The sequence below is a fragment of the Amia ocellicauda genome, chromosome 20, assembly GCF_036373705.1.
Source record: "Amia ocellicauda isolate fAmiCal2 chromosome 20, fAmiCal2.hap1, whole genome shotgun sequence".
Taxonomy (NCBI): Eukaryota; Metazoa; Chordata; class Actinopteri; order Amiiformes; family Amiidae; genus Amia; species Amia ocellicauda.
In genome coordinates this window covers 14682399-14704959 of record NC_089869.1, presented here as the reverse complement: position 1 = coordinate 14704959, position 22561 = coordinate 14682399, and the positions used below count along the sequence as shown (strand labels likewise).

The 22561-nt window shown below is 35.2% G+C and overlaps 1 protein-coding gene across 1 annotated transcript in view; it reads left to right on the top strand.

Moving 5' to 3' along the window:
• The first annotated feature begins 4608 nt into the window (after positions 1–4608).
• Positions 4609–22561, top strand: part of antxr1d (ANTXR cell adhesion molecule 1d) — a 30457-nt gene continuing 12504 nt past the window's right edge. The window contains exons 1-11 of the mRNA XM_066693148.1: positions 4609–5044; positions 14381–14452; positions 15034–15105; positions 15522–15603; positions 15701–15731; positions 15823–15896; positions 16010–16078; positions 16537–16617; positions 16724–16784; positions 19843–19941; positions 20343–20412. Of these exons, the coding sequence (XP_066549245.1) occupies positions 4890–5044; positions 14381–14452; positions 15034–15105; positions 15522–15603; positions 15701–15731; positions 15823–15896; positions 16010–16078; positions 16537–16617; positions 16724–16784; positions 19843–19941; positions 20343–20412 (866 nt within the window). The 5' untranslated portion in view covers positions 4609–4889. The remainder of the gene's footprint in view (positions 5045–14380; positions 14453–15033; positions 15106–15521; positions 15604–15700; positions 15732–15822; positions 15897–16009; positions 16079–16536; positions 16618–16723; positions 16785–19842; positions 19942–20342; positions 20413–22561) is intronic.

Below are 22561 nucleotides of genomic sequence, written 5' to 3'. Positions count from 1 at the left end.
TAAATGCAGACTAACTATATATATATATATATATATTTAATTTAAAATAAATGTTATAAATAATATACAATTATACACATTTATACAATTATACAATTATTTTAATTTATCAATGATAAACCAGAAATCTTGTCTCTATGAAAACAAGTGCAGTTTTAGGTTCAGCATTATTTTAGAAAGATGTCGTTCCAGACATGGGTTACTCGTCGCTTGACCGCCTATTCCTTTAGATGGACAAGAGTAGAGAGGACCGTATCATTAATGTCTTTTAGATCTGAGGGATCTGGCTACTGAATTGAATGACATGTTGTAATTAATTTAAATGGTACATCAGTACAGACAAATATTCTGCATGTTACTCTGCCTGTCGGAGACCATTAGTATGCATGGTAAATAGAGTAATAGACTTTGAATTAAAGAACCCATTAAAATGATCAAATCAAAGATCACTGAACAGATCCTGATATCATTAAGATCATCATGTATAGTGTTGAACTAAAAAAAAAATCATGGGTCTAGAAGAGAGCGATACAGTGCAATTGAAGTTAATCTAATCTGTGTATATAGATTTAGATTTTTTTCTTAGATTATTTTTGTCTTAATACGTATCTTCTGTATTTGGATTGAGGAAATACGGTAGGAAGTTAGGTGCCTATTGGACCCAGACAAATATTTGTTTGACCAATAAGTAAATTGTAAGTTACATTGACATGTATGTATATATGTATGTATGTATGTATGTATGTATTCTAGGAGGGGAGGGGTTGGGTCATGTATTGCGGCGAAAGTTTTGATTTGGTCCTGGCTGTCTGATATGCCACAATAAAGCCTGAATTTGTAAAGATTTGCAGTAATTAAAAATAAAAATGAAGATAAACATGTTGTATTTATTTAAGTCTTCGAATACATCATTTTAAATCCGTGCCTTTCCAGTGCCAGACGATAATAAAGCCCAGTGCCGTTAATTCTCAGCCAGTGTCCTCTTTCGCAATTCTGTAGGCTCTAATCATGTGTTTTTTGAGGTTTGACTTTACACAAGGCTTTATTGTAAATCAGCTGGCAATATACGAAAGTATACGATTTGTACTTAGTAGTGCTGTCTTCTTAGCCTATAAATTATTACTGTTTGAAGTAATGTCTATGTAATGCTGTAAAGTTGGTTATTATTATTATTATTATTATTATTATTATTATTATTATTATTAAGAAGAAGAAGAAGAAGAAGAAGAAGAAGAAGAAGAAGAAGAAGAAGAATAGATAATAAATGTGTTTATTTATTTACTTACTTTATTTTTGTATTATTATTATTATTATACTGCAAACTTTTGGCACAAATGACGGGCTGTGGTTTTGTACACAAGCATGACATGTAGGCTATTCGTTTGGTTAAAATAACAAGTGACATCTGTTTAGGAAGGATAAAGAAGATAAAGGAATATATTCTATGTGTAAAAATACAAAAATAAAATATCTGAAGACATCGAAACGTATATTAGTGGGCTATCAATGAGGTATGTATTCAAACCTTTCAAAATAAAAATAATTTGAGAAAAACAATCAGTCTGTCACTAATCACGTCGCATGTACTAAGGCACGGTGAAGGTCGCCATGTGGTTATTTGTTTAATTATTCCAAACGAAAATTAACTGAAACATCTGAGGCGAAATAATCTACTAAATGTTTATCAGATGAGCCATTTTTACATGAATAATGTATTCGGCCAGTGGCAAAAAGATCATGTCTTTTAATAATGCTCAATTGTACTTTACTTTCGATTCCAACCAGCTGTTACTCAAATACACAAATAAACAGATAAACAATCAAATACATGCGTACATACATACGTGGTTATATTCTACACCGTTTATGTAGAAATGTATGTCATAGTAAACTATTTCACTAACTGTACATGCTCTTGCAACTGTACATAGCCTTATAGCCTTATAATCCACTGTTGCAGAACTGGGTAACACTTATACACTGTTACCCGTCTTTACAGTCAAAAATAATTCACACAAACATAAAATACCCATATACATTATAATTGATACAAAGTTCTAGAATACAGAAAAGGCATAGAGACAGACAGACAGACAAACATACACACAGAAATAATAGAAATAAATATATTACTTTTAGTTTTCTTGTATCTCCACAGGACAATCCCCCTTCATTTTTTAGGAAAGTAAGCGATACATCCGGTCTTACCGTAATATTTCTAATAGCAATGTGAAAAAGTAGAAACATCTGTATATGTTTCAGTAGTAGTAGTAGTGGTAGAAGAAGTAGTAGTATTTAGTAGAAGTCAATTAGTATTTCCACCCAGTTGGATTTAATTATTCATGGAAGAGGATGCGCCATGTCAGCATTGCTTCGGGAGTCAACTGGATATCAGTGTAAATGACTAAAGGAAGCCAATATATTTAAATACAGCCTCTGTAAAACATATAAAATACCATTAAATTAAGCTTTCTTCTAGTGTACCTGACAGGTTGCTGATCTGTTAATATTGAATGTTTCCCTGAAAAATGATCTTTCAGGAAATGCATATAATTGATGTGTGATGGTTGATCGTTTCAATCAATTCAGATGTCATATTTCTACTGAGCCAACTGAGCACATTGTTCTGCTTTTATGAAAATTAGCTTGTTAAAGAAGCTTCTGTCATACATGAAGCACATTATGTTTTTTTGTTCTTTATGCTATATTTACTGTGATACTACTTGGGTAAAATATTTGAAAATCCTGTTGCAGATACACCCATTGTTCACTATTCAAAGGAAAACATCAATTTATTATTATTATTATTATTATTATTATTATTATTATTATTATTATTATTATTATTATTAATAATAATAATAATAATAATAATAATAATAATAATAATAATAATAATAATAATAATCTGCTTCATAGTACTATTTAAGTGGTATGCTATTATAATAATTATGGTAAATTTGATGTTCTCTGGAGCCAAAAGGTGATCCAACGTCGAATAAGAAAATTAACATTAAAATCATCTTCTTTGGTACTGAACACATTCTTGATAGCTTTTGGTTGGTATATTCATCTGTTTTCCTAATTGTAATCATTCAAGATTCTCTATTACTGCTTAAGAAATCATGGCTGAGTAAATGTTAAGACAATACAATTGATCAACTGAACCAAGGACATAACATACAGAAGCCTCTAAATATGTAATTACTTTAACTTTTAATTATATCAATTAAATATATTGGTTAAAATATGCAGTACATGGAGCGATAAAGAGGTGTGAATGGCACCCAAAACATGAGTGGTGCCACATCAATGTTATTCAGTGTGAGAGAAGGACCGAAATAAAATAAAATAAAAAAAACTATGCAATACTGTGGTTAAATAACACCGTGGATTATGATGATGATGATTAATTATCATCATCATCATCAGCGTGAGATGTCAATATCTGAAAGCAACAATTGCTATAAAAATACAAAATACAGCTGTTGATATTTTTCGTATTAAATTTAGCCTAAAGGTATAATTGTTTGTATTCTTTCCAAAATAGACAACAATAAGATGTTTTTCAAGTACAATTACAGTCCAGCATATCAATAAACCTTAGGAAGGTGTCTGTGCCAAAGCAAAATAAATAAATAAATAAATAATATATATTAATAACATGTTTATGAAGTATTAATTACTCACATATTTCAAATCGCATTAATGAATAGACTACCTGTTTGTTTGTCTGTTCCTAGAGTTAATTAGAGTTAATTAGAGAATTATTTAATCTATATATTTAGGTTCTAATTTTCCTTGTCATTTTTTTTTTGTCTTAATGTAGCCTAAGGCCTTATGTCCCTAATCGTAAATCAGACAGTTATAATGCATGTGTAGATTTTGTTTCCCTTTTTGTGGGCGCCGTGGTACAAGACGCCTTTCAGCATGGGACAAGTTCAGGTTGCCAAATTACATCTTATTGTACATTATCCTGGAGCGCAAAAAAATATGCCATATGCAGCTGTTTTGCTTTGATCATCATGCACAGTAGTAACATGAAACAACTGCGATAACTGTTTCTCATGTTAAAAAGGTCGTTTTGCCCAATTAAGGAGTATCTATCCTTGGTCGGTCCCATAAGTCTATAATATTTCAAACATGGATTCTGAGATTAGGTTTATTTGATATAATAACTGGTGAAAGGGGGGCAATAGGCTAAACTGTTTAAACATTCAATAAATAAATAAATAGCTAAATTGGGAGCTATAGTAGCTACACTGGGTTCAAATCCAGTATTCATCATCATGAGCGCAATTCAACAACCCTCTGTACAAAATGACGTTCAGTAAAATGACGTCATGCTTGTTGATCTTGCGGTTTTGTATTCCTGTAAAGTTGTTTTGCTTTGTATGCACAACTTTCATAAGTCATACAAAGGGATTTATTCCAGTTCTTCAGAAGGGGGCTGTTCACTTATACTTTGCAATGGCATGCATACTTTATGTGGATTAACTACCGGTATTCGGACAAAGCTTTAATTGCTACTTTCCTATTCTGAGACTTTTCCCAGACTTTAATTTGCAAAAAAAGCGTCTTCTTCATTCTTAGCTATACTGTGAAGTTCACCGTTTTCGTTTTTCCCCCCGGAAAAGGGAAGTAGTTTCCTCTTCGCCAGTATTGGCATGGTCCTGTGTTGCATCGCTTGGCTCAGGGCTGCAGTGTAGAGAAAGCCAGGCTGTATGTTTAGCAGATGCAAAGAAAGCACCGTCACCGAGCAGCACCGTGACAATCCCGGCGCACCCAGCTGGGAGAAAACCTTCTCAAGACTTGGGAGATAATGTGAAACGCATTGAATTCATCTGCTGTGCTTTTTGTGGGGGGGGGATCTAACTGTCTGGAAAAAGATGGCGAGCTTTTTGATGAACGTGTCTCTTGCCCTGGCGTTGCTGTGCTTTTTGCTTTGCACGTCTCCCCCGGTGCGAGCGGAGCCCGAGGAAGAGCAGGAAGAAGAAGAGAGGTCTTGTCAGGGTGCCTTCGACTTGTACTTTGTCCTTGATAAGTAAGTGACTGTCATATTTGTAGCGTTTTATTTCCTCTCCACTGCACATCGCCGTGCAACGGGTCTGTTGTCTGGAGACGGCGATGGGCGCACGGATGTGGGCTTTCACTTCATCGCGAGTAAAGCCTTGAATCTATTCTCTGTTATACACTGAAGGGAAGAAAGTTTAGTTGGGCTGCTAATAGGACAAATGCAAGACTTAGAACAAAGACACTTGCAATAACGTAACAGTTTCTTGATTAGTTAACATATTTAAAGTGACATACAATTAATGTGAACATCATTATATAGAAAATGGCATTCGACAGCATTCACACTAAATACAATTCATAAAGTTGTTATTGGTGAATACATTTTGAAGGGGGGTGCTTCATTGTTTCTGGGGGGATCTGTGACGTTTTTTGCAGTCTGCTTTTGAGCAAAGGAAAACAGCACATCCCCCACGGAGCAGGGCGCAGGATTGGGTTACAGCGCGGATGCAGCGCCGCTCCAGCTGTTCCAGCTGTCTGACTGACTCTATGGTTGCGCTCACAGGCGAGCTGCCCAGATTCAGCGCCGAGGAAGGACTTGTCTGGGGGGTTTAGGATGACTTTTTCACAGGGAGCGTCTGCAGTTTTATTTCGTAAACAAATTCGTTTGGTTTATGTTTTGAAAGATTTGCAGATTTAGCTGCAGATATGAAATCGGGATAGGCGTCTGAGGTGTTTCTCTGTTGTTGCGAGCTTGATTGCTGTTTTGGGATGACTAGTGCATGAGTAGTGCGCTTGTGCGCTGAAGGGGGGTGGGGGGGAATAGTTAGCTGACCAAGCAATTTAAACATCTAAACTTTGTTCCTTTGTGGTCAGTCTTTTTTCCCTTAGAGATTTGATGGGAATACATGTTACAGCGTTTGAGAGGGAAGCGCTTCCTTTCACACAGTTGTCAGTACCTTGAAAGGGTAATTACATAAAGTCTAGACAAAATAACTTTAAATGCAATGGCATCACATTTTACATTAAGATATATACATTTGGATTTATGGCCTGTTCTTTAATATAATTATGTGGACAGCTCTTCTTTTTTTTATTTCAGGTTCCATGTAGGCCTTAGTGATGTACATACATATTGTGGTTTTGTGGCTAATACAGAAATGTTAAAAATATGTATGCTGAGCACAAAGTGGCAGAAGAGTTACATAATCCACAGGCCTCCTAGTAATACTGTTATCACTGTAGGCACAATAGTTCCCATAACTAATAGAACAGTTTATGAGTGTAAAATACAATAATAACAATAATAATAATAATAATAATAATAATAATAATAATAATAATAAGCATACAGGAAAGGAAATATTTTAAACATGTAGTATATAAATACTGACCACACAGTAAGATTATTTAGGTATATAGTCTTTATTTGATTCAAATGCATTTATAGTACTGGTTTTGTACCATATAATAGAATACTTATTTCAATCAGCTACATACAAAACATAAACACAAAACACACACAAACAGCTTTTTCAGTATCTACCGATTTCTAGAATCCTCTTTTTTGACACTCTCATCATTTGTTAATCACTATATATTTTCAGGACTCAAGGTAAAACATGAACCTAAGTCATGTGTAAATGATGTTTCTAGAAACGGCTTGATTTAAAATTCCTGAATCTATAAGCTGTGAACAACCGGATGCTCATTAGTAACCTTCCTTAAGTTGTGAGGCCTGTACTATTTAACAAGCTGGTTTTATTTGTTTTAGCTTGAGGTGAATTTCCTTTTTTAAACCTCTCTCTTATTGCTCTAGCTTTTGCATAGGTATTTATCTTAGCAAAAAAATCTATGCACTAATTCCAATGAATTCTATTGAATTGCTGTGTATATATTTTATGATAGGTTAGATTTATTTTCCTTATTCATAATAATATCTTCTGTTTAAATGGAAAATCCCCACTCAACTGGACATGCATGCAGTCAGATTGGTTACTATATTCTAGGCCGAGACCAAATCACAACTTTGACTTTCCCACGAATCACAAACTACAAACTTGCACCCATCGTGATTTAATTTATTATCCGAGGCCAGTTTCTATTACATAGCAAATACGGTACAATAGGGTACACGATCTGTGGGTTTGTAAATATGTTCATGTTTTGATTTGGTCAAGGCCTTCGCTCTCTGCATAGAGCATTCAAGACAAGCATTCTGGGACCATCTGGATTGGACTACATAGAAAGTTGAAAATGTTTGTGTGTTTATTCAACTGCTGGACTGTATTTTGTTAGGGAATGACAGAATTTCTGTGAATTCTGTATTTAAAGATTAAACACTAGTTTAGCTTTTAAGCAAGTGGTTTCTCTGTGACGATCCTTAAAAATAGTTTGTTTGATAATATTTGTTTTACTATATATTAAAGATAAACCTTACTTTTTAATTTATAATGCATTATTATGTAACAAAATAAATGTTTATCTATAATATATATAATTTCTCCTAGCCCTGTTTTTGATTATGTTAATAATTCACATTTTTGGAGGAAACTTGATTTGAATTTGAATTCGAATCCTTTGGAATCTCCCCAATATTGATTCACCACTTCCTGGTACTATTTTTGGGATTTTCTGTATTCTCTATTTTCTGTATTTTGGGAAAAACATAGGAAGTAAGCAGGCTCATACTGTATAATGAGGATGTTACAGTGACATCACTCCAGCTGTCAAAAAGTGTTCAAATCCCCTGTGTTAAAGAACCAGTTCTGGGTCTAACACATTTGTTATGCTTGAGGTATGATTGAGGTATGCCAGTTCAAACGCATGTTCAGGCAATATATGCTACATGAGCTGAAGCATTTATCTTAGAACAAAGTGTTTGGCTTTGTATGAGTGTTTGACAAAAAATTGGTTATTACACTTCCCATGGGTAGAACTGGGGAATGAACCCAGTGGTTTTGCAAACTACTTCCACCAAGTTATACAAATAATAATTCTGCTTAATATTTATTTTATATAACACTGTAATGTATTCCCTTTGGAGAGGAATGGGACACAATGAGGAGAAGCCAAGTGCATGACAGACTCCACTCCACCCATATTTAAAAACTTTTTGTGAAACTCACAAGAGCCGTTTTGCCAAGTCATGAGTCCCTAATGATATTTGCTTGAAGAAATGCAATTATATTATTTTTGGTCTGTTTCTAAATTAAAGCTTGCAGAGTGTGTGTCTGTGATTTAGATCTTAACATAATTGTCTGTTTACGCAAGTACCATTTTAAAGAATGGGTTCTGAGAGATAAAGGACATTCAACAGAGCTAAACATCCTTAATAATATTTACAAGTAACTGTATTTCACTGCCCCGCTACCCTCACCAGGATAAGCGGTTTCGAAAATGGATGGATGGATTTCACTGTGAATCTAAAATCAGAGCCTTTATCTTTCCTGGCACTCAGCAGAGAGAAACCACTCCTTTACTTTTTCTTCCCTCGAGGGGAATGCAGAGATATTCTGACATTTCAGATATTTTACTAGCTTTTGGGGAACAAAATTAACATTTTAATAATGTAGTGAGTTCAGACATGCAGTGCTGTAGGCAAGAGGGAGCATTGATGTGTTGAATCTCCTTTATAAGGTTACCTATTTCTCTTCTGTACCTGGTACAATTACGATGACTGTAAATGTATGAGGCTCGGAGGTAATCAGTCCGGACCGGGCAGACCACGTGCCTAGATTTTGACCAGAAGGTATAGTGTCCATTTGTCGGCGGTTTGATGAAATCCATGCAGTCTTGTACTCTTGAGATCAGTGTTTTGTAGCAGTATCAGATCAATCCTCAAACTGCACCCCCTAGCATGAACATTGGTATTGGTAGGTCCTGTCAGGTTTGATTGAAGGTTAGTTAAAGGGATTATTTTTAAGAGTGGCAGTTGATCATTTTTTGATTGTAGTTGCTGAGAATCACACTCAAGATGCTTTGTCAAGCCTCTAGCAACTGGTGCTGTGGCAGTTTCTCTCCTATTCTGACTGGAGCCAGTACCTCCTTTGAGATGTGACACATTTAGGATGTAAGGTAGCCATTTTTTAAACGTACAGCTCTGAAAATGGATAGTGAAGGATCCAGGTTACGAAGTTATTCAGCAGCCTTCAACAGTGATCAAACGGTTCTTCTGAATCCCTCTTAGCAAACTATCCACTAGAGCAAATATTAATTTGACTTTATGCGCTGACATATAAGAACAGATTGCTGTCTGCAAAGATAAATGTATGCACATGGAGATGATGTTTGTGTTTACCCACAAGTGCCTTTTGAAAATACAAAGTATTGCCGTTATTTTAGCGCAGTCTAATTTGTCTTTCCCCTAGAATTACAGACATTAGTCTTTCTGTGTTGAGTTATATTGCAATAGATTGGAGCTTCAGTAGACCCACCGCTATGCAATGTGACAGGGTTTGTTAAAGGGGTTTTGTTCTGAATTAACAGAGAGGTTAATTTCTGCTTTAGGCTCACAATGGCTGATGGGAATTCAGTGGACCACGTAAGGAAGAAACTAGCCTGTTTAACCTAACGTTAGTGTTGTTTTTTCTTAATCAAAATTGTTCACTTTAGTCTGCGTCATTCAAGGCTGAAGCATCCTAAAGGCATATACAGCCTGGCACCAATAAAACACATCTATGTTTCACTTTGTGATACAGATGCATTCTTCTTTATCATGCAGAAAGCTGTATTAATACTGGAATAGATGAGAGAATGATATGATTTTACTCTTCCATACTACAATGCAGACAGCTTATGGCTATTCCTTCAGCAGCATGCTATTTTTAATTCATTATTTTGTTGCTCAGAAGATAATACAACTCTTGCTCAACATCTTTCTGAAAGGTGTTGTTTTAGGTTTCTGTTTTCACAAAACAACATTACAATAGTACACATCATACACTTGAGAAGCGATTAAAAAAACTCTTATGGGGGACTGCACCTTTAAACAATAAGTCACACCATGCATAACCACTCCTTAAGGAATTTGGAGAAAAAACTGTACAGCTGAATCAGGCAACTAGATCTTCACCTGCTGCTTTACAGAGGCTAATAAACCTAGGGCTTTTTTTTAACTCATTTGGGATCGCCATAGAATGACTTGGGAGTGCTTTACTGGAACCAAATGTCCGACACAAAAGTTCTAGTAAATTTAGTATTCTCCACTACTTTTTCTGTACAGTTGTAAAATACTTAAACATGGAAAACTGTCAGCCAAAACATTATAATTGGTACACCAAGAACTCAGATCCCACCAGGGCTAAATATGTACTAAAACAATAATGAAATATTGAACATTTTGCACAGGTAAACTGAAATAAAACTAAGGTGCAGTTTTAGGTGGCCTCACCCATATGTCTACCCTTCATTAGTCTGTCTTGAGACCAGAATTATTCTCCATCTAAATGATTCAGGACCAGTCTGTTAAATGTATAAGCGTGTTCAGGCAATAAGAGGTTCTGCTGTATGTGCAGAATACTGCTATTCCAATGACCCTTCAGTCTCCAGATAGTTTAACTTCCTGTTTTCTATTTATTTTTAGTTACCTTAACTTTTCACTGAATTTTAAATGAGAAATTATTTAATTCTTGCAAATGTATCATCCTTTATGACTTTTTAGCTATATACACTCTATAAATTTGATATTTACATTGGCTTCAGATGGGCATTTTGTCACATTTTTAAGGTCGGGAACGTTTGGATAGCATACATTACGGCTACAAACTATAAATAAATCAAACATGCCAAACCTGCAAACTATTGAGAAAATGCTCTGGTTTATGTTCTTGCTGCTGAGCAGTAGTTCCAATATTGGCCTTTGGTCTGTAATGTAATACATTTTTTTATTGGCGTTAAAACATTCAATGTCTTAGGAGCTTTTTCTGCCATGCAACCATTCCATTATTACGGCTTTGTTTACCTTTCTCAAATGAAATAAACGCACACATTACATTGCGTACTTCCTGTGTGTGGGAGGATTTTACTAATCTTTTCAATTGTTTAAAATGTGATAAACATGTTGAAACCGTCCGAAAAGACTGCGGCCCAGATTAAATCAAAACATTGACCCGTCCACCAAATTGCAAATTTCAAAACCAATTCTTAATGGCACTTTTCCAATTAATATAAACAAGAAATCTCTGATTAATGGAAACCTGCCCTTTAAGTGACATTTTTTGGAATTGATTATTAGCGGGTGGGATTAAGTAAAGTGGTGATTCTCTAAAAAAATCTGGAGACCTGGGTCCAAGCCGAGAGCAAGACCAAAGTGAAAGTAGATTAGTGGTCTCAGTTTAGCCCCCAGTGTGCATTAATGCTAATCAGAAAGGCACAGTTTGAGACTGATTGGAATAATTCAACAGCCTTCTTTGGCACAGGTTTCCAATAGCATGACAGGGAGTACTTGGCACAGTATTTGGAGTATGTGTTTATTAACAGTTTGGATTATGTTGAAAATCACAAATACTGATAATCTGTTTAATATGTATAGCCATGTGTAACTGTATTTTCAATGTATCATACCCTTTTTTTGCATGTTCTGTTTTTCTGGAAGCACAAAGGTTTTAATAAAGCAGTTTTGTTTTGATTAATGGTTGCCTAGTGCTCAAGAAGTTTAAACAAATATGTGCCAGCATTACAGTATACATTATGGTCTCCAGGATGTTGCATTCTTCAAAAAATCCCCACATAAAAGTCGCATAAATTCCAAAAAGTAAGTCATGGCCTGGCTGGTTTGTAAGCAGAATTTGAGCAGCTGCTGTTACTAGACGTGTTGTCTGACCAAAGACATCTTATGAACATGTTTGAGAGGAGTATTTCTTCCCCATTTTATAATATTACATTGAACCTTATAAAGCAGAAGTAGTTGAACTTGAATTCACTTCAATTTTTACAAGAATACAAATTAATAATAAAACTAAAGCAAAACTAATGGTATGGTACATAATTAAAATGTTAATTTATGTTCATTTACAAAACATACATTTACTGAAGGATGTCTCTTTAAATATTCATTCTCTGGATAACTGTGTTACTAGCACACTTTACCCTTTAATATATAAAGTTTAATAAAAGCCTGAGGAGTTTTCTCAAAATGTAAGCGTCAGTAAGCTTTTGGCTGCTTTATGGATTAAATAGTGCAGAGCTGCAAACAGATTTTTATGGGCGTGAAAAATACCATTGAATGACCCTGGCTCAGCCACAAATATCAAGCTATTTTATGGCTCAGAGACATATTAATTATTTTAAAGCATCTTTGTCTTTTACAGAATTAAAGAACATACTGTTGTTAAGACTTCAGAATGAAGAATTAACATGACTTTAATATTTTTCTGTAGGTGTTAAGCACTAAGGACAAAAGATAGAAGCATATGTCCTTACAGACCATAAAGAATGACTAGAGAAGCTTTGAGTTCATTCATAGTTTGATAGCTATATTTAGTTGTACTTACTAATGATTTTAGATTTCGGCAATACATCCTACTGTTCTGACCATAATGGTCTTCAACCGGATTAGTTTCCCTTGCTTACTGTTTAAGCAGAAGCAGTCTTACAGTGAGTAGGATATCAGATATTACTTAAATGGTGTGGTAATGTAATATCAGAATCACAATCACTTTTTTATAGTGCATGTTATTTGTGCTGTATGCTTGAGCGAAGGTCATCGTGTTCTCAGATGTAAGACCTTTTTTTTTTTTTTTTTTTTTTAAAGGGAAAACTGAACCCAGGGAAATTTAACTTAAACACAGGCTATGAAAATTAGATCAAATACAGAAGGCCACAAGAATGCCCTAACTGGCTTAATGTTGCTTTCATCTGGAGTCACACTAAAAGATTTCCCACATCCTCTCTGTATTCTGTTTAGACAGGTGAAGAAACTGCAAGCTAGGCAGCCATTACAAAACGCCTTCAAACACAAATTTTTACACCAAAAGCAGGAAAACAGATGATGACACTAAATAAGTTTAAAGTGTGTATAAAACACAGGCCATAATGCAGTAAAATACCATTTGATTTGGTCTTTTTATATGAAACCCATTCAGAATAGTTGTCAGTATGGGTTTGTTGCAAAATATGCTATCATTCTCGCTTGGAAAAGTAATAAAAATGGGGAGTGACGTTGGCAAATGAATCTAATAAGACTCGAATTCTCCTCAAATCCACTGGATACATATAAATTGGACCTACTAAAAGAAGGATTTAAAACAATCTAGGCTATAATGGTTTGGTAAGCAAAACCTCTCTGGGCATAATTCATGGTTTGCAAACAAAACGTTCATCAGTCTGGGGGGTCAGTTAGTCATGATACTTTTCAAAGTTTGGACCACTTACATTGTATAATGCTGTTCATTGTTTGCAATATATTGTTTCAGTTGTTCTTCAAACAAATCCTACAAGTGACCCATCAGTGTTAAAGGATAAGTGTCCAAGTTAGATAAGTCTAACCTCAAGGGATGAGAACCCCAGGGGACCACATAGGAAATCTCCTGTGATCTCCATCCACTTAAATTACTCAGGAGTTTAAAGATTTCCCACAATAATAGATAACTCAGATTATTTCCCTTTTGTCTCCTTTGTTGGCTGATATGCTCCAAGGCTTCTTGAGATGGCATGCTTGGGAATGTGTGCAGTGCAGTCCCTGTCTTCATTTCTCTATATTTTATATTAGCCAGTTATTAAATTAGGCCAGGAAGTCCCAAATCGGTCCTGTATTATCCCCATGCCCTGCTGTTTTTTGTTCCAACTGAGCTCTTAATTGCTTAATTGAATCCTTCATTGAAGTAACAATGCAGTATATGGTTCAATTAAGTATTTACGAGCTCAGTTGGGACCAAAACCAGCAGGGCAGGAGGTACTCTATGACTGATTTGGGAATCCCTGCATTAGACTGTCAGATTTTCTGATTTCTTCCCTTTATAGATCCATGTTTTGGGTGTAAGAATCTTAGTAGCCATTTATTTCCAGCAGTTACCGTTTAATCTTCCCTTTTCTAATGAAGTAGGAAGTTTTACAGTGGAGAAAGAAATTTGTCTGATGTAGATGCTATTTGCCCTTGTTTTGAGCCCTAGTGGGTCTAAAATTGACTGAGCCAAGTGAATTAAAGCAATTCCAGGATTCAATTCAAAAGGCACAAACAACAACAATTATGAAATTATAGGTCTATATCCCTTATTTGATTTTGTTTCAATTGTACTTAGCAGGAAAAAAATGTAACTGTAATTTGTACATTCTTACGAGATTATACTGAAATGTAATGGAAAACAAAACAGTTAACTTGAGTTATAAACTGACATTGAAAAGATTTTTGTTCTTGTTTTTTTGTCAGATCTGGAAGTGTAAAAAATCACTGGATAGAGATCTACTCCTTTGTTGAACATCTGGCAGAGAAATTCATAAGGTAAGGTTTATAAACATGTGATTAGACTCTGAAATTGTGTTGCTTGGCCATGGTAGATTGTATCTCCCCATATGGAACAAACTTATTTTTAATATATTCTAGAAATGTATGTTCCTTATTTTTTTAATTCAAGGCAGTAAAAAGGAAAATAAATGGATACACTAATATGACATTTTAAATCTGACGTGTTCTATGAAAATCAATTTCCCCTGCAAGAGGTCAATTAGTCTAAAAGGTCTGGTCTTCGGATCATCATATAATTATACTTCCTGGAGGGGAGGCAGCCATTAGGCCTAGGCCTTAAGCTGTGGACCCCCATATATTTATTTACTCCTAACATTCTGCCATCCTATATGAGGTTTTGTTTTTCTCTAATGGTTTAATTAATTATTATTATTTTTTTTTAATAGTTCTGTATGTCTTTGTTTTGTTTATTTGTTTGTTTATGTTCAAGCTGTAAAGCACTCTGTGGCTACCCTGCGAAGGGCACTATACTAAATTAAAATGGATTGAATGATTGATTGAAATATATGACTTTTTAAACTGAATTTCATAAATAATTGATCTGCACTGTCTTACAGCCCGATGCTAAGAATGTCCTTCATTGTGTTCTCCACTCGTGGTACAACAATCATGAAGCTGACTGAAAACAGGTGAACTTGTCCTATTAATACTGATTTGTGACGGAGAATCTTTACCAGTTTTAAAAATCTGATTTTGCTTTCTTACGTCAAAGGCGAATGTAGTTCATAAATATTTGAAACATCTGTGTATTAAAAAGGAAATCGATCTTAGTACATCTAAGATTTACAGACTCGGAGAATCAATATTCAAATGTATGATTTTTCTTCCATGACGTATGTGCTCCAATATTATCATTTGAATTCAAGTTTTTATACTTTCTATTCTATCACATTAATTTCCTCAAATTAAAAATCTTGAAATGCCATCCACTTATTTGTGTTTATTGAGTGTAAAATGAGGACACTGGAAGTAATCAGGTTATTAAGTTATTTGATGTTCAGTTTGATGCTGCTAAATAAAATTGACATTCTTCTTTTTTTTTAAGGGATGAAATAAGGACAGGCCTTAATGCTCTCAGAAGGGAGATACCTGGAGGAGACACATGCATGCATTTAGGATTGGAAAGGGTATAGCTTTCACTTTTTAATATATTTCTGTTATTCTCATATGAGTTTGGTTTCAATAACATGTCGCAATAACATTTACCTCATTTTACAATTGCAGGCAAATGAACAAATATATCATGAAAACTATGGTAAGAGTCCATTTTAATTATTTCCTGTATCTTGGAGAGTATTGTCTTTTCAGGGAGTATTGAGTCGAAGTGTTTGGTTTCTGTTTTAAAGGGACGGCGAGTGTCATCATTGCATTGACGGACGGAGAACTCAATGAACAACAATTCTATGAAGCACAGCAAGAGGTACATTCAAAAACAGGGACAAATTTGTTAAGTGTATTGGCAACCCAGTTGGGCTTGTGCTGAACATGTTATAAATGCTGCATAAACATTTTATTTGTTTTTTGACCCAATAGTCTGAAAGGGCTCGATCTTTTGGTGCGATCGTTTACTGTGTAGGAGTGAAGGACTTCAACGAGACACAGGTAAATGAAACCCATTGACTCAAAATAAGTAAATAAGAAATACCATGATACCACTTTCACAATATTTCTTTCAGACAGATCAACAGTGGGAAAACATTACATAAAGACATGTTCAAATAATGAATGGTAAACATTCTTGGTTATCCCTCGCCTGGGGATATTTATACATAACTCCTCTTGTTAAAAAGGCTTGCTGCTTTAGATCTTTTATATGTGATTATTTTCCTGTTTGGACTTGATTGAGATTTATCCATTACATATTTCTCACAAAAAAAGCTGCTTTCCGACATTTTGAACTTTGAGTATGCACAATTGTAGTCATCATTTTGTAATAACATTTAATCATGTGTTTTTCGATTAGTGTATTTAACTGTGAATTTCGTAGCCATGTTTAAAACAGGAGCTTTTTATTTAGCTTGTAACTCAATAATCCAGTCCATGATTTTGTCTTTTTTAAGCTGGCCACTATCGCTGACACTATAGATCACGTATTTCCAGTGATAGGAGGATTCCAGGCTCTGAGGGGGATGATTGATTCGGTAAATAAATAAACTTGTTTTATGCTTTAAGTGAGTAAGTAAATACATGAATTGTGTTCAGTTTGCTCTCCATGTTATAAAAAACTGCTTTCCCTGTCTGTTTCAGATCCTGAGGAAATCCTGCATTGAAATCTTAGCAGCTGAGCCGTCCAGTGTGTGTGCTGGAGGTAAGACCCCAGACAGAGCTGTGTTGTAGCTTGTAAGCGGCGCTGTGAACCGTGCATGACAAAGGTGTGGTCCAGCTCTGATTGAGTTTGGGCAAGTTCATTTCAGGACGTGTTGTGAGAAGAAGAATGCTCTCCCTGCATTTAAACTGAAATTAAAATCGATCGTGTATGGAAAACGAGAGCGCATTGTGCTCGCTCGCTGTCGAGCCCAGGCACTGAGTGCACTCGTGTAGCGCACGCTAATAAGGTCATGTCAAGCCACATTCGTCTGCCATGAGCGTATGAGAGAAGCTCACTGTAGCAGCACTTGACTGCAGAGCAGCCAATTAAAAAACAAAGAGATTTCACACTTAACCAAACTGAGAATGAAAAACCCCATTCGATACAGAATACAGAACGATTGTTTAATTTGGGGGATTGTGTGTATGTGTTTATCCATACATGTATGTGTGTAAACTTATATATTTAGAGAGAGAGAGGATCAGCGTCCATATTTATCAAAGGATTGGTACACTTAAATAATAAATTATGCATTTAACTTCCTAAATAATGTATTGCAAGTGGACAAATGGCTTATGTCTAAAGTGCAGAGATCTAAACTAATTATTTTGGTAATATTAGTATGAAGCTGGATAATAATCTTTTCTTGAGGTAGTTTTATTTTTTAAGCCACTCTAAATAGGATATTTTTATTTAACATTCATAAATAATACAAATGTATGTATCTGAAGTTAGAAGAGAATGTATCAGTGTTAAATGTATGACATAATTTATCATGATAGAAAACAAAAATTTTACACAAAATTATTTTATCTGGGAACATATATTGTAGGCAATAATAAATGAACTGTTTGTTTTTCTGCATTTTTAGATGACCATTAATTCTTCAATTTTTTAATTTGATCTGCTCAAAATTCATGGTAAAATTCACTCATTGTAGGGATGAGATTTTTTGACGGAATGTGATGAGAGGATCTGGTAGAGTCTCGCCTGCTTCCCTTTAAAAGCGCCCGTCTCCGTGTGATGTGGCCGGGCGTGCTTCTATCTCTACAATCATGCTGATGTAAAGTGACCAGGACATGCAGCCTGTAAACAGGCCATCAGTTTGGAGTTGAAGGTGGCTGCTATATAACTTGACAGCATCATTGCTTTGATTACGCTCACGGTACACAGATGTGATTGAAAGGTTTTGCTGGATGTGGCATCCTACCGGCCACGTCAACTCCCAGGTGTGGATGCAAACAGTCAGCTCCTCATCAGAGCCAGAGAAGCGAAGCCGACAGCACAGCCAGCGCGCACCAGCTTCATCCCACCATCTCGCTGCCAGCGCTGCCCGGTTATCTCAGAGCTGACCTTTTTCCCCGCGCTATCTTGTCAAAATCGACAATGTATAATCTGACAGTAACTAAGGAAGAAAAGGACGCGGTCACAGCCAGGGCCCAAAATTAAACAGAATTAGCCATTTCAACACACGGCCGTCACATTAATGTAATGCGCTGCAGCGTTTACAAGAGCGGGAGAGAGAGAGCAGGCCTATGGACAAGTGAACCATTTAGGTTTACGGAACGTGTAATGATGAAGGTGGATTAGTGTCTGTGCGAGTGACAGGTTAATTGGGGGCTGGGCTGTGTGCTGGCTTGGGGAGGAGTCTCCGTGTGTCGGGGTGTGCGGTGTCGGGGCACGGAGACGGGAATGCTTTGAGCCACTGCCATTCCAACGGCCGCTCTCTAAACATGTCTAGGTTTCTTTCTGATAGACAGGCATATTATATATTGAATATTGAGCCCCTGTCAAAGCTGAGCTACATTCCAAATAAAAATACAATTAAATTGATCTAAATATACAACATTATATATACATTTAAATTACATGCAAATTTAAAATTATATTGTCGGTTATGAGGAAAATGTAGGAATAGAACTAATTTATTTTATATATATTTTTGTAATTTTTTAAAATATATTATATCATTTAATTTATATATACATTATATTTTTATTTTATACATATACATGAAATTGTACAATGCAGTAATAAAATACATCTTGATGTTTTGTTTTATAAAATGTGTGATTGTATGTATTTATTCGTACAGATACTGAGAACAGATTTTTTGTGTGAAGTGAGAAACATTATTTCTGTGACCTTTGCAAACTGAAGAAATCTCCTGATGGCATAGTGCGCGTGCAGCGTTTTTATCCAGTGAACTTCACGCTGTCATTAAAAATATTTATATGTTAGACTGTTCACCCTTATTTATTATAGTACAACCGTGACTAGTCTTGAAACATGCTCTGAAAAACTCTACCCATGTACCAGAAGAAAACTTTGGGATTCAGCAGTGAGCACACCTTCAATCTCAGTGTTTTCCATGCAAGACTTCAGTTTTTAGACAGGTTTTTAAGTTGTCGTCTTTTTTTTTCTTTTTCTAACATCTGTAACATATGCTGTTTATCGGCCTGCACTACGCAGCACTCTGCCTTTGGGAAGAGAAAGGTCAGAGATCCCAGTTCTGCAGTAAGAAAACCTCCTTTGGCTACAGGAGTATAAGATATTTGTGAACAGCATCACTTTTATTATAAGCATCAGTGAACCATATTTTGCTTTTTCATTTCTATTTTTACTGGTAATGAATTGAGTGTTCGTGAAAGGTTAAGGATGGAGCAAATAGAATAAGATGCTAAAATCCCCCTGGCTATACACTTGGTGATTTCACAGTGCTTGGCATTTTTAAACCTGTGCAATGACTGTTAATATCTGAGAATAACATGCAGACAAGCATATATCATTGCATACGTGAAGTTTTATTATTATAATATAAATTGTATATTTGGAATGATGTGACACATTTATTTGCTAAAGTTATTTACAGTTAATGAATTCCAATACCTTAGATTGCTTTTCAAAAGTCTGGTTTTAAATCACTAATATGAATCTAATTTTCAAATGGAAAAAAACTAAAACATTGAGATATTGAGGCTTGATTTTTTGAGGTTTTAGAATTATGTCTGTTGTTTGAAGAAGTTTTAAAATGAGATTGTGTTTTATGTAATTCCAGAGTCTTTTCAAGTAGTGGTGAAAGGGAATGGGTTTTCACACGCCCGGAATATTGACCACGTCTTGTGCAGTTTTAAAATCAACGACACTGTTACCATAAGTAAGTCATTTGTTAATCTGTGTATGATCTACACTGTTTTATTGTTGGAATTTTTATTTATTTGTTTCTTGATCATATTGAACAGAACAAAAATAGCATATATGCAAATTACATTTCATTTTTGAAGACTTAAGTATGTGGATAACTTTTAAGAATTATACATCATTAAAGCTGTTTAATATGATCTTTCAAAAAATTGTGGAGTCTGCACAGTAAATGTATTAAATATCATATAAAGACAAATATAGTATTTTTTTTTCTTATGCAAGTACTGTAATTACAATTAATATGTACTTATTTTATACCTAAAAAACAGCAAGTATCCATGCATTTTCTTCTGGGAGACAAACATTTTAAAGAATATATATATGAGAAATTCCATATTTTTTCTTCTTTTCTAGATGAGAAACCAGCAGATATTAAAGACACATACTTACTGTGTCCGGCACCAGTAATAGATGAAGTTGGAAAGTAAGTCCCTTTTAATTTTCAAAGAAATCTACTTTACCAAAAATCTGGGATCCTTGCATTATTCTCACAGCTTTTGTTCTCTGTGGCAGTAAAACATCTAATTCATCCAATACAATTGGTACATTCTGTCATGGTTAGAAATGGTGTAGTAGATAAATACCACAAAACACCATTTGTGAATGAAGATGTTATAATTGTACGATGCTGTATGTTTGTGCAGTGGCCCGGTGGTTTGTTTCTGCAGCTTCTAATTGTATGTGTTGTCTGAAAGCCAGTTTTAGTAAAGACATGAAGCTATGCTTTGAGTATTGTATATACCTCCTGCTTTATTGTGGTGTTAAATCTCAGTTGCCTTTTCTAAAAGTAAAAAATGTTCAATTTCATTGTTTTTTATTATTAATGTTTATAATCTAAAAGTGTGTTAATGTAGTATTAAGACAGGATGCACTTTGGTGGAAATCCTTCATACACTTTTGCCAATGTCATGTAACAATCTTTTTATCAATCACAAATCCTTGTTCTAACAAGCTAAGACAATTGGCTGTGACTTAAGGAAGCAGAATATGAGAATTTAATTAGCCATTCTAGGAGGAAGGCCAATATTGTATTGACTTATTTGAGAACTTATCCATGAGTGCTTGTCTCTGCTGCGGGCTGTAGATCTATGCTGCTGTAGTCCCACCTCAAGCAAGAGACCGACAGACGTAGGCTCCGATTTTGAAAGAGAGAATGACCAGACGCCTGAAGACAGTCAATGGTGTTTTTTTGCTTTCAGCTCTGAATACAGTCAAAACCCAGTGGCTCTTCAGTTCTTACAGTGCCTTATACATTAATTATAACTTATGTTGGCTTTAGAAGCCTTAAGGAAGTTTTTGCATTTTGTCCTTATTATAGAACTTACATAGGATTTTGTAGCACAATGTGCCTTCCTTTCTCTTGATTGACCAAATCACCATTTCTGCAAGTTCAATGTGTAGTTTATCTACACTATCTATATATGGTTGTTCTCATTTGTGTCCAATGATAAATCTAATCAAATTTAGTATTATGCTGATTTTGATAAATTTAAAATACCCAAACCAACATTTGTTAAATTAAAAAATAAAAAGACACCAGCTCTTTTTACTGATCAGAAGGCATTGTATTCCATCACTTGCATGAAATGAATATAACTACGGAGGCTCATATACAACTATCGTACCTTACATCTCTTTGAAAGACATTTGTTTCTCATATTGTTCAAACATGGCTACCCCCTGTCCTCCAGGTTCTCTCCTAGTAACACTATCTGGAAAAGTCCCAACATTTATTCTCTATTGAAGTGTAATAGCAATAATTATGGACCATTTGGGATGTAATGGGGCCTTAGGCAAAGCACAACCTATTATAACTGAGTGAACGAGTTGCAAAACCAGTGAGGGTATGAGTAAAAAGAAATCAACTGTAAAGGCCAAAGGGACAGAGCATTTTCAAAGTCTATTGTAAAACAAATTGAGCTTGTAGTCCAAACTGACAAACACGAAGAACCAGAAGACAACCTCTTCATATGAGTGAGAATTGAAAAGCCACAGAGAGCGATGTGAAGCCTCATTGTATAATTATGCATACGGGCTTTAGCTAGTGTGCTGGTGACGGTTTCACTGGGATTATTTTCTGACATATCATCTCCAGAGTGTTATTATATATTACAGGATTTGAACATCCCAAAGTGGAAGAAAAAAGCATAATTCTTACTAACATGACTGTATACAGTGTAGCAGTGGGAGGAATGCTCTAGTGTCCATAAAAAAATAGTAATTGATAGTTTGTGTGTAAACATTGACTGTAGATTTAGTAGAAATGGGCACTTAGTTTTGAAAGTGTTTGGGTAGCACTATGTACAAAAATCTCTTCTCTCAAATCTCTCAAAGTGACAGACAGCTTCTTCTGAAATGTATAATATCCAAAGTCAACCAGGCTTTAGCGAATGGAAGGGCAGGTTTTAGGGACAGCAGTGTTGGACGGACTTAAGGCGGTGCACAATACATGACATCCCCGGTTTCCTGCGCTGGGTGCTTTGTCTTGGGAAAAGTTAGTTGTCGTGAGTGCTATTATACAAACACAACATGACTGAGAGCTTCCAGAATGTGCTCTCAGAAAACACAGTGAT